Source organism: Panthera leo, chromosome C1, assembly GCF_018350215.1.
Source record: "Panthera leo isolate Ple1 chromosome C1, P.leo_Ple1_pat1.1, whole genome shotgun sequence".
NCBI classification, from domain to species: Eukaryota; Metazoa; Chordata; class Mammalia; order Carnivora; family Felidae; genus Panthera; species Panthera leo.
In genome coordinates, this window is record NC_056686.1 from 190,662,000 (window position 1) to 190,680,509 (window position 18,510).

At 37.7% G+C, this 18,510-nt stretch overlaps 1 protein-coding gene across 6 annotated transcripts in view; it reads right to left on the reverse strand.

Moving 5' to 3' along the window:
• Positions 1–18,304, reverse strand: part of NDUFS1 (NADH:ubiquinone oxidoreductase core subunit S1) — a 29,419-nt gene extending 11,115 nt beyond the window's left edge. Inside the window, exons 1-15 of one of the 6 annotated variants that reach the window (XM_042949885.1) lie at positions 18,208–18,298; positions 18,050–18,123; positions 13,847–13,911; positions 13,232–13,323; positions 11,426–11,533; positions 10,650–10,726; positions 9,499–9,580; positions 9,277–9,407; positions 8,650–8,835; positions 6,959–7,093; positions 6,163–6,277; positions 5,033–5,178; positions 4,192–4,320; positions 3,097–3,226; positions 449–609 (exon numbers count right to left, since the gene is read on the reverse strand). In XM_042949885.1, the coding sequence (XP_042805819.1) occupies positions 449–609; positions 3,097–3,226; positions 4,192–4,320; positions 5,033–5,178; positions 6,163–6,277; positions 6,959–7,093; positions 8,650–8,835; positions 9,277–9,407; positions 9,499–9,580; positions 10,650–10,726; positions 11,426–11,533; positions 13,232–13,323; positions 13,847–13,907 (1,553 nt within the window). In that variant the 5' untranslated portion in view covers positions 13,908–13,911; positions 18,050–18,123; positions 18,208–18,298. Of the gene's footprint in view, positions 1–448; positions 610–3,096; positions 3,227–4,191; positions 4,321–5,032; positions 5,179–6,162; positions 6,278–6,958; positions 7,094–8,649; positions 8,836–9,276; positions 9,408–9,498; positions 9,581–10,649; positions 10,727–11,425; positions 11,534–13,231; positions 13,324–13,846; positions 13,912–17,002 lie in introns of all 6 variants that reach the window. The other 5 variants (XM_042949880.1, XM_042949883.1, XM_042949882.1 and 2 more) reach the window with 5 other exon arrangements.
• Between the last annotated feature and the right edge of the window lie 206 nt (positions 18,305–18,510).

Sequence of the window (18,510 nt, forward strand, 5' to 3'; positions counted from 1 at the left end):
GACCAGAAGTAGCAACAGTAATTATCTGTAAATTGTGGAATAAGGATAATTTCCATTTTTGTATACTTTGTTCTCTTTCCAACTTTCTAAAATAAATTTGCGTTATTAATATAGTCAGAAAAAAAACTTTCCTTACATTGAGTTCTCATGTTTACATTTTTATCATTTAATTGAAGTCACAGGACTTGTTGCAATTATTGAACCAAGGTATACTAATAGGGTACAGATTTTCAAAATTTTGTCAGCACTGCTTTTTCAAATATTTTAAATATTATTTATTATCTCAGGTTCTTCTCACACAGAAAATAAAGGTTTTAATCTATTTTGCATCTGCTACAGATGCTGCTAAATATTAAGCTGTTTGTAAGTCTAAATGTGACAATGTAACAGAATACATGTACACAAATTACTTGAATTTTACAGTATATAAAACAATTACTCAACATACCTATGAAGGATATTCATAACTTTCCAATCACTGGTAACACCACTACTCATCCGAATCTTTTGAGCAATGTTGGAAACAGCTGCAAGAATTGCTGCCCCATCATTTCTTTGGAGTGCAGAACTGCCTAAAACCACCATTGGTTTTTTAGCTTCATGTAATACCTATTTAAAAAGAATTTTGATTAAAAAATCTAAACAATCAACTAAATCTAATCAAATTTGCATCTACGATATGTTGTGTCAAGTTTTAGTTTCAATGCAGAATGCCTTTGATTTTTACTAATCAACATATAGACATACATCCAACCAGATTTAACCAAAAACATGTTGTCAATGCTACGGTGAAATGGCTAAGTGAGAATCAGATAAAACAGACTTTCTAAAACTAAGTACTGAGAATGAAAGACTTTCCCAAATATCCTTTGGTCAGAATGATTATGGGTATGTCCAAGAAAAACTGGGCAACGTCCCTACAGACATTTAGTTGGTACCGTCTAAGAGGAAAAACCACACTCAAGTACCATGCTACAGTCTATCTACCCACCATGCCCCAGACAAGGAGGAAGAGGTAGGGAAAGCAACCATCACTAGGATTACAACGCAGAATAGCTAAGACTTTAAGGGCTCTGCTTCCTGAATGTCAAAACATGAAGGGAAGTGCATGCCAAAAGCAAAGGAAACAACAGATTTGGTGGAGGATAGAAAAATTAAAAGCTGAAGACTATATAGCTCACTCTCCTGTCCACCTTCTATATCATTCCTCAATAAATAAGCGGCCCAAAGCAAAGAATCAGCATGAAAATTATGCCTAACATACTAGGGGAGGACATTTATCACAAGAGGAATTTCCCAAGAAAATGTGAAGTGTGCAGAGAAATAGTTTTCAATAGCCTCAAAGAAAATGAAAAACACGCTTTTTCTCGCTTGAAAAGAAAGGCTTAGAAGAGTGGCAAAACAGAGAGTATTATACAATAGGACATTTTGTCACAGAACTCAGGAAAGAACTGAAAGAGAAACAAATTAGTGATGAACGTCATTCCAGAAACAATAAAAAACAAAATAAAACAGGACTTCAAAAATAGGGACAAGAAAGACAGGCAATACAAAATCATATAAAGCAAACTGAAAAAGAATAAAAGAACAAAGGAAAAATGACAGAAAAAGACACAAAAGGGGATCCAGTATCTGCTTTGTTGGTTCATTCTTTTTTTGTTAGCAGCACATCTTAACTAAGAGAAAACAGACTTAAATCTAGTATAGAAAAAAAACATACTTATCATCTTCTGGGGCATGGAGATAGGAATTAGAAAAGAGGGACACTTTTAAGTAAGTATTTTTTTTATATTTTTGATCACTGCAGTTGTAATCATGTTTTTCCTATTCAAAACAAAGGAACTGGGCTTAGCTGCCTTGTCCCACTTGACTACACCTAAAGCTACACCATCTTGGAACGATAAGGAGAAGCGCACACGCAAACACACAAGGAAGCAAAGGCACAGAGGATAGTAAAGCAGGAAGGAATGTCCTTCCATGATGACATCCTTGGACAAACACAACATCTGTCAAACTGCCTACCCTCCAGAGCCATTACATGAAAACCAGAAACTTCTTTCATTTTTTTAACAATCAGCACTCCACCATACACACACAAATACTAAAGTAAAAAGAACCTTGAAACTTCACAATAAAAGGTATACCATGTCCCATAAAAATGTGACAGAGAACCACCATTAAGATATTCTGGTGAAGTTATTAAATTTCAAAGATAAAGATCTAAGTATAAAGTATCAAAAAAAAAAAAAAAAGTTTCTTTGGGCGGCTCAGTTGGTTAAGCGACTGATGCTTGATTTTCACTCAGGTCATGATCGCACAGTTCTTGAGATCAAGTCCCACACGGAGTTCTGCGCAAACCCCTGGTTGGGATTCTCTCTCCTTCTCTCTCTGCTCCTCCCCTGCTCAAGCTCTCTAAATAAGTACCTAGACAGTTAAAAAAAAAATTAGGACAGGGGTGGGGGGAAATATGACTGACATCACACTTCTCCACAGTAACAAAAGGCCTTGTTTATAAAGTTCACAAAGAGAAAAAAAAGAGTGTGGCTCAAGAACTCTATATCCTGCCAATGCTCTCTTCAGGAATAAAACAGACACTCCCAAGCAAGCAAGAACTCAAGGTATAGTGTACTTATGAGCCCCTCTTGGAAAAGTAAATTAAGACCTATAAATATCAGACAGCAATGAGATAAATGTAAATAAAGTGCTCAGTAGGGAAGGACTGGTGAAATTTAGAATAACTCTTGCAATAAAGAAAGATTTCCTGAAGTTTAATTGTTTCAGGTTCACTTCAATTTCTTTTCTGATAATTTCAAGTAAAATTAAACCATGGTACATAAAAACAGCATGTATAACACGATCTCGTCTTTGTTTGCCTATCCATCCATCTTGCTCTATACATGAATAGAGATGACTATGATGGTTCATCAATACTTGTTTGGGTTGGTGGAATTTGGGGTAATACTTTACTTTCTTCCATTTTCTTTTCTGTACTGGTGTAATTTTTAACAGTAATCACACATCGCTATTATAAAACAGTAACTTTTTAAACTAAAAATGCAAAATTAACAAAGGTAGGTACATATAACTTGAGAGCACCTGGCTGAACGGATGGTTACCCAAAGCAATCTCCTGAAGAATTTTGGGGGAATCTCCCAGATGGTCATATCTGTAAGTGAGATCCACTGGGCTGCCAATAAGGGCCACTTTTAAGTCATTATGAAGCCAGCTGAAATAAAAATGACAAACTTTTAGAGCTAAATTACTAAATCAGAATAGTCATCAGTCTCATCAATGCTAGGGTCTACATTTATGTTACAAATGTTAAAAACACAAAAACACTCACAGAACACTTAACCTTAACAGATACAACTTATTGTGTACCTTTCAAAATAATAATGCTGTTAAGAATACACACCAAGGTAAGTCAGTGAATTAATTTGCTGTTAGGAACCCTACGCAACCTATAAATAAAACTTTTAATTTTAGAATAAATGATTTATAATTTTTATTTTGCCTTATCACAGCAGAGCCAGTCATCTCCTAATTATCCATTAAGGCCACTTTAATATAGTTCCTGAAAATAAACTACATCATTCATATTTATTCTCTTTGATAGGCAAGTATAGAACCAGCTCTTCTAAAAATAGTTACAAATGCAGTGACCACATATTGTTTGTCTGAGACAGTGCTGGTTTTCATCTGTTACCCTGGAGTAATTAATTCCCCCTTTCACTCTCAACAGTATCACATTATAGACAAATTATACCAACCTATTTATAAATCTCTAAAATATGAAAAGATGGAGGTATTCTACAAAATACCTGGCTTTGCTCTTCAAAAAAATGTAAAAAAAAAACAAAAAAACAAACAAAAAAAAACCCTGGAGAGTCATGACACTAATTGCAATGTGTGACTTAAACTGGATCCTGGGCAGGAAAAAAAAATCATTAGAAAAAATTATAAAAGAAATTATGGAAAAATTGGTGCATCTTGAATTATTTCAAAATGAGAAGATAAAGTAAAACGATCAGCAGGAGAAGAGGGAAGGAATGGACTGATTAGAAGCAGCCCTCCAATTATCTTCTGGGGTCTCATTCCGACTAACACTATTAGGAATCAGCTAAGTAGTCATTTTTCAGATGTAAAACAAATTATTATATAACCAGTTTTTAAACCCTGAATATTACTAACCTCTTTCGAATTCTAGCATTAAACAGTGGCGCCTCAAAACGCGGATTTGTACCAACCAGAAGGAGAACATCTGCCTCTTCCACACCAGCAATTGTAGTATTAAGAAGATAATTAGAACGCAAATCTGTGCTAGAAATACAAAATTAAAAATGCAGGTTTACTAATACACAATGACAATCCATGCAACATTCTCATGTCCACAAACCCAAGGTATTCCCAGACAAAAAATTCTTAGGAAGTATTTCTAAATTACATCAAAGTTTCATATACTTATTATTGATAACTGGATTCTCTAATAGTTCCTGGCTTGACTTTGGCCTATATATGTGAAAACAAATTGGTGGGTATGATGGAGAATCCAAGTGGTCACATATCAGCCATATGTGTATTTTCTCTTTTTTAAATTTATCTTTTTAAGTAAACTCTACCACCAATGTGGGCTTGAACTCAGAACCCCAAGATTAAGAGTCACCTGCGGGGCGCCTGGGTGGCTCAGTCAGTTGAGCATCTGACTTTGGCTCTGGTCACGGTCTCAGAATTCATGGGTTCGAGGCCCGTATCAGGCTCTATACTGATGGCGCAGAGCCTGCTTGGGATTCTCTCTTCCTCTCTCTCTGATCCTCCCTGACTTGCACTTTCTCTTTAAGTAAAAAAAACTTAAAAAAAAAAAAAAAAAAATCAGGAAAAAAAAAAAAAAAGAACCACTTGCTCTACCAACTGAGCCAGCCAGGCAGGCGCCCAGATGTACTGATTTATACACAGCTTGTCACAACAACAACAACAACAACAACAACAACAACAACAACAACGCAAGCCTAGATGCTAGATTCATACTGCTCACCCAGCTCCTGCAGTGGGGAAGACCTCTTCAGTGCACAAGGTGTCAGAGTCCACTCTATTAAGCAAATCTTTGAGAGCTACCAGGGCTTCAGCATCCACCAAGCCACCTGCAATTGCTGCCACATCCTTGCCTTGAACACTCTGCAACTAGAAATGGACGCAAAAGGTATCACCAAAACACCTCCGTTCAGCAAAGACCACTGCTCAGAACACAAAGCAATAGTTATCTGTAAGTATAAAAAAAAAAGCAATGAACTTCTGACTTAAAAGGTTTACACTAATTATTAATATAAAAGTGAGAAGCAAAGGTGTAGATGAGGCTAATAATACCACCAGCTTGGAGGGAAGCTGTTTTCTATTAGAAACAAAGAGGTCTCATAATGAAGTTTGGAGAATGAAGAGTGAGGAATTACAGCTAAATACAATTTCTTCTGAAGTATCCACTGTTTCCTCAAGTCCTTTGTGTATGTTGCCTTTGTCTCTGGCTAGAAAGCCATTCTCTCCACTTTTGCTCTGGCAAGTTTGCATTCATTCTTAGATTTTGCCTAAGTCACCTTACGTAGAAGGCATCCCTGATACGCTAGTCGTGGTTAGGCACCCCTCTCTCTGAGACATGACTTCCTGCACAACTAACTGCAGCAGCACATGATACCTGACTGACTCTGCATCTTTCCTGACTACAAAATTGTGGGAAGTAGGGACCATATATTAGTGGTCTCTATAGCCCTACTTCCAGCATGATATCTGGCATTTGGTTCTTTTGTTTTGTTGCATTTTTTGTTTTTTGATTTTAGAGAAGAGAGAGCAAGTGAGCACAAGTAGGGGAGAAAGGGGCAGAGGGAAAGAGAGAGAGAACCTTAAGCAGGCTCTACATTCAGAGCAGAGCCCGATGTGGGGCTCGATCCCACAACCCTGGGATCATGACCTGAGCTACAATCAAGAGTTGGATGCTCAATAAAGACTGAGCCACCCAGGCGCCCCTCTGGCATATGGTTCTTAATAAATGTTCATTAAATGGAAGGCAATCTTGGTAAAACAAAAGAAGTGAAGAGACATACATGACCCCTCTTTGTTACAAAGATGTCCCTTAAAAATTACAAATACTATTTATTCTATATTTCATTTTTTTACCATTCCAGCTACACGAGAGAGTGCATCTTCCCAGGAAGTGTAGGTTAAAAGCCCCTTTTCATTTCTGACCATTGGCTCGGTTAGTCTTTGACGTTTTAGCCCATCATAGGCAAATCTAGGTAACAGAAAATACACCATTTACGGAATCTTGCTAGAGGCAACTATAGTTTTCAAGTTTAAAATATAAAAGAAATGTTATTTAAATACAGTACTGGTTAAAGTGTCAAACAGAATAAATACCTGAATACAAATAATTACTTCAGGTCTTTTGAAGGATAAACTAATAAATTATTTTATGAACACCATCTGAAACTAAAACATCTAAAAAGTTTGGGTTCTTATGATTTGTTTTCAGCTACCTGAATACTCTTGAAATTGTAACACATAAAAATCTGACAGCTAAAGAAGCCAATCATTTAATCACTTTTTCTTTTTTTTCTCAAATCACTTTTACTTATAAAACTTGAATACCTCCAGATATTTTATCAAAATTATCACGTGCAAGCTCTAACTTATATTTAGCTTCTTTTCTCCAATGAACAAACTGGAATAGATTAAATATATTAATCCCCTTCAATTTTTCCAACTGGGAGGAAAATGGTATTTGTCAAACTTAGTATAAGAAAGCCATTGATATACCTAGGACTATTAACATTAGTGTTGTCCAGTTCTCTATACAAATAATCTAGATTAACTAATTTACAAGAATAAAGACAGTCCCTTAAAATTAAAGTGACTATAAAATTTAGTTTAAGTCAACTGCAAAAGTGAAGGAAAACAATGTAGTAGCACATACCTGGTTTTATCAGAGATCCACTCTTCATTGATGTCCTCATGCATCCTTGGCAAAATCCGCATCACCTCTCCAGTTCTTGTGCTTACCACAATATTACTTCCAACTGCATCCATTACATCAATGGATTCCGTCTTTCTGAGAAAATAAACACCTATGTTTACCACATTTATTCTGGCAATAAGGACAAAGTTTCTGTTACCTGGTTTCTCAAAAACAAAAAAATTTACGATGACTTTCCTTTCTGAATTTCTAAAATTAATGGGACTCAGAGAAACTGCAATAAAAAAAAATACCCTCGTATTTGAATACGTCACATTAATTCCTACTGTAAAAATAAAGCTTTAATAATTGTTATCTAGGGGCACCTGGGTGCCTCAGTCAGTTAAGAGTCTGACTCTTGATTTCGGCTCAGGTCATGATCTCATGGTTCGTGGGTTTGAGCTCCGTGTTGGGCTCCGCACTGACAAAAATTTCTTAATCCGGGCTATCAGCGTGAAGGCTGCTTGGGATTCTCCATCTCCCTCTCTCTGCCCCTCCCCCACTTGCGCTTGCTTGCATGCGCATGCTCTCTCTCTCACAAAAATAAACTCTAAAAGAACAAATAAATGAATAAAAATAGGAACTGTTAAATAATACAAAAGCCAATGGTAAGGGCTCCAAATGGACAAATTTGATTATCAAGATAAATAGCAAGAGAGTAAGATTTTTGGGTATGGCCAATTAAAAAGTCTGATAAATCCTCCTCACAAAAAGCAAAAATAAAGCTGGACAAAATTAACAAAAAACAACCAATTCAGCACTTTGGAAATCTTCCAAAGGCAAACACCATCATGAGAAGCTTTTATGTGGGGCAAAACTACTGAACTTCAAGCAAGAAGCATAGAAATCAGTGGTGGTGTGTCTTGGGGCCTGTTCTCATCCCCTTCCTACCACCTGAACAGGAGGCTCTGCCAGGCTCAGGGAGGCTGTGGAGATGGAAGTTTCTTTTCTGCATGCATTATGGGAGTTTCAGGAAGCAAAAGAGAAAAATCCCTACTTGAACATTTCACCTATGTACTGTGCCCCATCCCCCCAATCTTTTTATATACATAAAATACATGGCTTAAAACACAGAATTTTGAGATACTCCCACATATTCTAGTGGAAGTCTAAATATGGGGGGCAATTTAATGATAGGCTTTAGAACCTTAAAAATACCCAAATTTGTTGCAACTACCTACTCCATTTCCCAGTCAGAAGAATCAGAGATATACGCGAAAATTTATGAATAACAATTTTTATCATAGATTTACAACTATATAGAAACAAACTAAAATGTCTAATAATAGGAACTGATTAAATAAAGGATGATATAGCCACATGTCTGAAAACAATATACAGTGAGAAGAGACTATAAATTTTAAAACATCAAGACAATTTTACTCTTTGGAAGAACAAGTGAATAAAATAATTATGTGGTTAAGTACTTTGGAATCAATCTCCAAGAAAACTATAATTAATTTGCCAGATCATCCTATCCTTTAATCTATCTACTTACTTTCCATTAAGAGGGTTTTACTTAAAGCAAATACATAAAACCTTAGCAGACCAAAACAATTAGAATACAGGAAGAAAATGAATCTTAAATTTTTTTGAATACTAGCCAATTAAAGGATAAAAAACAAATTGTCAAAAATTACAACACTGAATACCTTGTTTCCCAAGGGCGGGCAGTAAAAGCATAGGGCTTCGAAGTCAGGGCACCTACAGGGCAGATATCAATGATATTTCCAGACAGTTCAGACATGAACATCTTTTCAATGTACGTGCCAACTTGCATATCATTTCCTCTGCCTGTTGTTCCCAAATCATCTACTCCTGCAATCTCACTTGCAAACCTGCAGGATAAAAATATACCATCAAATGGTAAAATCCAGCAAAATTATCTCCTTTCCTATGATCACAGTGAGATAATGATTTTCGAAACACCAAAAAGACACGAGTTTATTTTCAATGGTGAGCAAAGTCCTTGAATAAAAAATTGTTCAATGCTTGCATGTAATTTAATCACAGCATAACACAAACTGCACGAATCATAGGTATAGCTCAGCAAGTTATCAAGGAGTTAATGCTTGTATATTTTTATTTGTAAATTCCACAGAAGTTGATATTCACTGAAAGAGAACAATCCATTTTATTGGCTTATGCAGCAAACATTAAAAACATCCCTCTTCTCCTACCAAAAAAAAAGTTGCCTTTTTTCTCTAGTATTGTTATTCCACCAAATTTTGTGACTATTATCTGAATGATATTGCAGAAGACAGAAGGAAAAACATTACCTGATGCAGCGAGTACACTGTATACATCTAGTCATGATAGTCTTTACCAATGGCCCAATATTCTTGTCCTCCACAGCACGTTTCCCATCTAAAAATCTGCTCCTATCATTTCCAAACATCATGGACTGGTCCTTTAGTAGATTAGGAGAGAGTTAACATAATGCTGCTAATGAAATTAAAACCTGAGATAATCAAAAAGATTTATGAAGTTTGACAACATACCTGCAGATCACATTCACCTCCCTGGTCACAAATAGGACAGTCCAGTGGGTGATTTGCTAACAAGAACTCCATCACACCTTCTCTGTATGAAAAGTTGTAGTACACAAAATGATATAAATTTTTGGCACTCAAAATGGCTATCTAACCTTCAGGGATGTACCTTTTCATATAGTATTAACTTTACTTTTATTATCAAAATACCAACGTAACCATCATTCTAGTATTAGACACATAGTCTAAAAAATGCTTATAGAAGTCCAGGAATAAAGTATCATTAAAGAATCTAGAAAATTATGACTTTTAAAAACACAAAATTACCCAAAGTCACTAAATAGTCTTCAGAAAACATTAATTCAAAACAAAATAGGGTGCCTAGATGGCTTAGTCAATCAGGTGTCCAACTTCGGTTTAGGTCATGATCTCGCAGTCTGTGGGCTCAAGCCCTGTGTTGGGCTGTGCTGACAGCTCAGAGCCTGGAGCCTGCTTCGGATTCTGTGTCTCCTTCTCTCTCTGCCCCTCCCCTGCTCACACTCTGTCTCTCTCAAAAATAAACATTAAAAAAAAATTAAGAAAAAACAAAACACCCACACAAATGCACAGCAAAAACAAATATAATCAATGCCTATATAGTAACAGTAATACTTTACTACAATAATCTCAGTTCAATAAGCCCCAGACTCACTATTCATCATAAGTTGAACAGGTTACTATATAAGAGATTCTTTTTCAAGTTTATTTATTTTGAGAGACAGCACGAGCAGGGGAGAGGCAGAGACAGACAGGGAGAATCCCAAGCAGGCTCTTGCGCTGCCAGTGCAGAGCCCAACATGGGGCTCAATCTCATGAACTGTGAGATAATGACCTGAGCTGAAACCAAAAGTCAGACACTTAACCGACAGAGCCACGCAGGTGCTCCTAAATAAAAGCTTTTTTTTTTTCTTTCCCCTAAATAAGAGCTTTTAATGCTCAAAACCATAAATACCTGACTTCACCTCCTCAACATGTACTTAATTCCACTGCTCCTAGAAGTCAAACGTGCCAACTTTTTCAAAACTTGCTACTGAATTTCCCATCTATGGGCAGGTCTAAATACTGAAATGAACAATTTTCTTCTCTAAGAAAAGTTACTATGCTAAATAACATGAAAGTACCTTGCTTTCTTAGATTTCTCTGAGTTTGTCAGGATATTCCAACCTTTCATTACTGGCATGGCACAAGCTGCCACAACCTGGAATTTCAATGGAAAAATGTCTAAGTATTTGTATTTAGTTGTAATTATAAGCAACCCAACATATAAAACATTCAGCTATACATTTGAAAATAAGCCCAGTATCTTTGAAGATTCATTTTTTTCCTTTTCATAGTCACGATACGATAATCTGACACTTTACATTTCTCTATGAAAAAAAAATAAGATCTTGTACTTCTAAATTCTATCCTCCTAGTCAATGCAACTCTATATAGAGACTCTGAAACAGAACATCAAATAACTGTGTTTTGATTAGCAGGTACTACTGAATTAAAACTTAGAGGACAAAATGAAATTAAACAGAAAGTGAACCTCTTCATTGTAATCCCTTTCTCTAGTGAAAATGGCCCGGCATGAGCCCTTCCAATGTACTGCCTGGCAATTCCACATCCTAGTTGTCACACAGCCATTTGGAAATACTACTGCCAGCTGTAAGAAGTCACCTTTAATTTCTCAATCTGTTGTAATTATATAGTGCTTGCATTTATAAAGCACTTTCATCAATGCATTTCCAGTTTTGAAATGAACAGACTCAACTGCACAAAATAATAAATTTACAGATACAATTAAACAGGGCTAGGTTTCTCCACTACAACAATGATTCTAAGTAAAATTCGCTGCAAGATTTAAAGTTTTCTACCTTCTACAGCATGGTGTGGAATTTTAGGTATCAAGTACCTTAGGAGCTTTCTCAATTTCAACAAGGCACATCCTACAGTTTCCAGCAACAGACAATCTTTCATGATAACAGAATCGAGGGATCTGCATGCCAACCTTCTCACAAGCCTAGAAGACAAAGTAAAAAATTCTTGCATTAGAACAATCTGACCTCATCCTTGCTTTGCCTAAAACAGAAAAAGAAAGGCTATAACCACCTGCCTTATTACTCCTATCTATAAACATCTATACTTTTATACATTCTTCATCCCTAAAGAGATTTCCCTCCTTCTTTGCTCTTGACTCCTGCTCCTGTCTGCTCTCAAGCCTGCTCTAAGGCCTCAGCATGCCTATACCTTATGGAAGAAACTGAATAAATGAACCTCAGATTGTGCTGAAGGTCTGACTCCTCATTTCCACTCTGAACCATTGTCCATAAAGACACCCCTTCAAACTCTGTCCCCGTGGTTTCATATGTGGACTTCCCATGTACTAGATGCAGCGGGTATAGTAATAAGCAAGATCTTGTCCCAACCTTCATACCGGTTCACATTTCAAACGATTATACCCAAACCCTCATCTGGAGCCCTGACAGTTCACCACTTCTCCAAGTTTTAGACTTAAATAGTTCTGTGCATGGATACGCTCTATGGACAGCTAAAATTCAATCTATTTGTGTTCCCTATGATACATCTCCAAATAAGTTAACAAAGCCAGAAACCACAAAAATTTTTCCTGCTTTTCATTGTGCCTAAAGGCCTATCAACTCACTCTCACTGAATCTATCCTTTTATTTTCATTCCCATTGCCACTATCTATTTTAGGCCTTTAATTTTCAGTTCTACTAATGCAAGATACTCTTCCCTTGTGTCTCACACCAGTCTTGTTATTTTCCAAACTAACATCCTCTATGGTCCCTGCGATACAGCTTAACTGCCATGAAAACTACTGATAGGTCAAACTATAAGCTCTTTAGTATGACATATATCTTCTTTCATTGCTGAATCTATTATAGTAATTTGATTTCTTGTTTTCTCATCTTCTATATATACCTTATGTTCTAACAATAGCAAACTATTTAAAGCTTCTTTGTCTAAATATAAACACTTATCCTTTACAAATCTCCTCAGGGAGCACCTTAGATATCCCTAACATCTCTATCACTTCCTATATACCTGGCAAAAATACTCTCCACTGTACCTTGAACATATACTGTTATGTATTTATTGTTTACAGGTCTATGCCTGGCAGATAGTCTAAAAATGACTGCTAAATGAATAAAGAGCATTTAGTTCTTGGTAACTTGCAGACAGAATGAAGTATCACTTCTTCAAGACCAATTTTGTTAGTTCTGAAGGAATCTGGAGAAATTATATATTTAATGCATGAATTCATTTACCTGCTTTGTAGGACACATTCTTAAAAAATATTACTAAAAATAGAGAAATCACATGAAATGAAAAGCATCAAGCAGGTTCACAACAAACAAAAATTATCTTTTCCCCAAACTTACCTAAATTAACTTGTAATTCATTTTTGGTAACTTCAAATTTTAAATGGGTATATACTTGGAAGGCAGAAGTGAAACAAAATAACTGCCATAATTCACTGAAGAAAGTCAGAAACAGATAAATGATAGCTCACTTTGAAATGCCAACATTTTAAATCCAACTTACTTTCATATAATTTTACTGTCTATAGTTCTTTATGAGCATTTATCAAGGAATCTTAAAAATTTTTTAAGTAAATAAAGAGTGTAACAGAAATAAATTGATACAAAAAAAACCACAACTTATACAAAAACAAAGAATTGGAACATATGCCTACTTGGAGTACGGTAGTTCCTGGTTCCACCATGACAGACTGACCATCGACAAATACTTCAATTAAGTTGCTTGCTGCTGTGGCAGTTGTTCGAACTGACCATCAAAAATATTGAGATGAGAAATAAATTAAGAGTTGAATTCATTATAGCAGAGGATAATGGGTTAACTCTAACCTACAAGTCTAAAATTTTTCCTCATTTTACACTATTCCCTTCTATTTCTCTAGATGCAAACTGTTAGAATACTGAATTAAGACAAAAACTTTTCCAAACCTGAATACCAAGGTAGAATATGGCTGCCCACTTTTAATGGTAGTTAATTTAAAATTTTTAATACCATGGAAAGTATGTTCATGGGAATACTACTTTTCAGAAGCAGGACTGCTTTTTCCATTTTGGGACTGATAGTTCCTACTACTTTTTATTCCATGACAACTTCTATAAACTGTTTAAAGTTATATTTTTAAAATTATTCAATTTGACTAGGGTCATTTGTTTCTATTTTATTTAAAACAAATTATGTTTAGGGTCTTTTAAGAAACATTCCATAAACCAATGAATTGACAAAGACAGTAAATACAAAAACAGTACCCACAAATGCAAAAAAAAATACTCACCACATCCTTTATGAGACTTAGAAAGGCCTACTAAGGCCCTTTTTAGAGGTATCCTTAACATATTGCTAAGAATAAAACAAAGAAGAGTTATATTATCATAGGAAATAATAAAACTCTAATTACAAACTTTTGGGTAATGGTTTTTAAGTTTAATAGCACTTTACATACATTATTTCATTGAACATTCACAAGTCCTGATATTTTTCCTCAAATTCTAGAGATGAGAATACTCAGTCTGAGAGAGAGTAACTAACTGACTTGTACAATGTCAAGGAGCTAAGAAGGAATAGCTAGTAATCAAATTTACGTAAAGGGCAGTGTTGTCGTTTTTAAAGTATAAACAACCAAATGTAAAACACTACTATGTAGTAATATAAATTTTAAGAATAAGTGAGCTTATCATTAATACTATGTAAATAAGACCTTCTGCCTTCATTTCGTACCAATACTCATTCTAACATTCCATGTTCTTTTTTTTTTTTAATGTTTATTTATTTTTGAGACAAAGAGAGACAGAGCATGAACAGGGGAGGGTCAGAGAGAGAGGGAGACACAGAATCCCAAGCAGGCTCCAGGCTCCGAGTTGTCAGCACAGAGCCTGACGCGGGGCTCGAACTCATGGACCGTGAGATCATGACCTGAGCCAAAGTCGTACGTCCAACTGACTAGGCCACCCAGGCGCCCCTAACTTTCCGTGTTCTAAGCAGTCATCTACTAAATGTTCCTGAGATTCTGAGATGGCTCAGAAGTCCAAGCCTTTTAAGTATCTGGAGAGCCATTTTCTGGGCTTGGTACAATTATTTTACAGATTTGCAATTATAGGTCTGTTCTACACTCATTGGATTAATGAACTTCTTGAATCTTTGTATCTTTGGTGCCTATTTCCAAGGCTGATACACAGTAAGCTCTAAAATAGTGGTTCTCAGGGTGCCTGGGTGGCTCAATCAGTTGGACAACTGACTCTTGGTTTTGGCTCAGGTCATGACCTCATGGTTTGTGGGCTTGAGACCTGCGTGGGGCTCTGTGCTGACAGGGTGGGGCTTGCTTGGGATTCTCTCTCCCTCTCTCTCTGCCCCTCTTCTGTTCGTGCTTTCTCTCTCACAAAATAAATAAACTTTAAAAAATAAATAAATAAAGGGGCGCCTGGGTGGCTCAGTCAGTTGAGAGTCCGGCTTTGGCTCAGGTCACAATCTCACGGCTTGTGAGTTCGAGCCCTGCGTCAGGCTCTGTGCTGGCTCAGAGCCTGGAGCCTGCTTCATAGTCTGGGTCTCCCTCTCTCTCTGCTCCTCCCCCACTCATGCTGTCTCTGTCTCTCAAAAATGAATAAACGTTAAAAACAATTAAAAATAAATAAATAAATAAATAGGAGTGCCTTGGTGGTTCAGTCAGTTGAGCATCTGAGGCTTGATTTTGACTCAGGTCATGATCTCACCGTTTGAGATCGAGCCGGGCATTGGGCTCTGTGCTGACACCTCAGAGCCTGCTTGAGATTCCCTCTCCCTCTCTCTCTGCTCCTCCCCGATTCACACTTTCTCTCTCTCTGTCTTTCAAAATAAATAAAAATTTAAAAACAAATAAATAAAACAGTGGTTCTCAACCAGGTACAGTTTTGTTTCCCAGGGAACATTTGGCATCATCTGTACACACTGTTGTCACAGCTTGGGGGGAGGTTACTAGCATCTAGTGGGTAGAGGCCAGGGTACTACTAAACATCCTACAGTACACAGGACGGTATCCCGTAATAAATCTTTGTTGAATTACTGAATTACTGAAAGGAATAGAATTATATAAATAACACCCATTAAAGACATACGTAAGCAAACAGAATGTTAACTGAACTTTAGAGTTTTCATCCATTCATTTGATCATAAGGGCTTGGAACTGAACTTTTTGTCTACTCACTTGATCAAATGGGCTAAGCATCTAAATTATAATTTTTCACTTGGAACTTCTAAAAATGGAAATTATGTGATCAGAATGTATCAATGTAGGGGCACCTGGGTGGCACAGTTGAGTGACAGACTCTTGATTTCCGCTCAGGTCATGACCTCATGGCTCATGAGATCCAGCCCTGCCTGGGGCGCTACACTGACAGCATGGAGCCTGCTTGGGACTCTCCCTCTCCCCCTCCCCACGCACACACACACACACACACACACACACACACACGCTCTCTCAAAATAAACTTAAAAAAAAAAAAAGTATCAACATAATGACTTTCAAAAGTAAAGAGAGTAGAAAACAGTATGTATACATAAGTTTTAAGCATAAAATTTCACATATCTATTATAGAAGAGGTATAACAAGCTTTCTAATTCAGACTTGTTAATTCATAAAATTCATTAATTCACAACTTGTGATACTGAATTTGCAGACATGAAGGCTACCACATACCAATGAGTGATTTTTGATAAATCAGAGTTTCTGCTTAATGTACAGATCAGGAAGCAAACAATACTTCTTAGATTATGTGGTATTAGGAGTTCAGTAAATGTCAATTAGAACTAAATTCAACATAGACAGAAATAGCCACTGAAAATCAGTTTCAAAGTCCTCTTCCTTGGTACTCCCTCTCTGTACCATAGGCACACATTGTGTACATAACTTTATTATTCCACCTACTAAACTGTAGGTTAGTAATTGATTTTAGTACCTACTAAACTGTAAGCTCCTTGAAGAGGAATAGTGCAATTTGGTCATTTCCCTTTTCCGAAGACCTAGCCCTTGAAAAAATAACCATCAAATAATCTTGTCAAGTTCCAAAATGAGTAAACTCTATCTTATTAAAATCTATTGCAATATAAAGGTAAATCTGAATTTGCTGAATTAATAGTGACAATGAAAATCAATAATCAATATTTCACACAACGTCAACACTTTCTTACTATTATTTTGTCTCCATACAATATAAAAGTATTGCCCACTTTAGCTAGGAAATCAAGCAGCAATAGGTGGTCTCTTGAAAATCCAGCAGGGAATAGTGCATAGCCCCAACAAAAGACAGTTTCACAAAACTTTAATCTGTACTTTACATGTATTTATCTACCGCGTGGGAATGGAGATAATCGCCTCCAAATGGGAAAATGTTAATGACCAATCATTTCTAAAACTAGACTGGACAATTTTAGCATAGGAACAATACAATATATTCCCTACCATATAGCCTGCATCCACGCACTTCTCTCCAAGGTACCACTCTATTGGAAGCCACCATCGTCTTGCCTGAACTATTATAAAAGCCCCCCCAACAGGTCTCCTGCTTTCTACACTGTTCCTACAGCCTCTCCCGTCTTCCCACAGGCTGTGGCCTCGGACTTCAATGCATTCCTTCAGAGCTTTCTGGCCTCTCCTTGTCCTTCTAATTCGGGCTTAAAAGCCATTCTTCAGGGAGACTTTCCTTGATCAGCCTGTCCTAAATTCCCCAACTACTCCCTAGTCCTATCACCCATTTTATTCTTCGTGGACTCGGTTCTAGTTCATAGCAGACGTTCGAGAACTATTTGCTAAATGAATTCTATGTCTAATCTCTGGCCGAAACTTAACTTCCACTTTCCTGGAATTAAAAAGTGCAGGTGCTCTGACAGCCTTATAGCAAACACCCTGCTTAACGATGCACACGCAACTCGGTGGAAAGAAGAACATTCCGTAAAGAAACAACTTGATGTTTATTCAGCAGACACGGTTCACGTTACATTTTCAACGCCCTCTATTCGTTCTCGAGCGGAGCTGGGGCGCGTCCACGGTCTCCCGGTACGCGCGTTAGATCCCAGGAACTTTTAAGCAACGAAGCTGTGTTGTCCACAATGCGACCTGGGGCAAAGCTTTTAAATATTTCCTACAGTTTCCCCACCAGGGAAAGGGATAAAAAATGTTCCCCAACGCACTCAATGGACAAAAGCAAAAACAACAAAAAACCCCCGAGGAGCGGATGGTGGCTAAGGCAATAGCGGCCAACAACGTACTGTACCAAGTACGTGTGAACTCGGTGGGGGCAGTGCTCAATCCGCGGGCCTAAGTCAAGTACATAGATCCTCTCCCGGGGAACAAAACGGCCTCGGCTCCACAAAGGGGAATGACCTGCATTTCCCTTGCACAGTGAAGGTCACCCACAAGCCTGTCTCCAGGCCAGCGCTCCCAGGGCTTCCTACTCCTCCACCAGCTTTCTGCTCCGAAAGACCAGAGACCATGGCTAACAACCCTCACCTGCCGGCTCTCGGGGGTGCCGGAGGCGGAGTGAGACGCGGCACCCAGTCAAGGACAAGAGTAGAATGAGTCACCTGGGCCAAAGGAAACAGTCTCGTCAAGAAATCAACTCCTGTGGCAAGAGGCACCTCAGCCTTCTCACCCAAGCACGACCTCACCTTCCCCCTGGAGCCGCCGAAGCCGCTCTGCAGAACTGTCTGCACCGCACCAACCCCCTCAGAGAGACCGGCTTGCTTATTCAATATGGCGGCCTCGGCTGACCTCGCCCGCCGGGCCGGAGAACGGGAAGCCAGGAGGGACTAGAAGCCCCAGATTCGACAATTTCCCCGCTCAGGTTGAGTTCGGCAATTTCCGTCAGCTGGCCAGGGGGCGGGGCGAAGGGCCAGTCGGTTGGAAGGGGCGGGAGCGGGGGCGGGGTGGGGGTGGTACAGCTTGGAACCGCAGTTCCGCCGGAAGTAGTC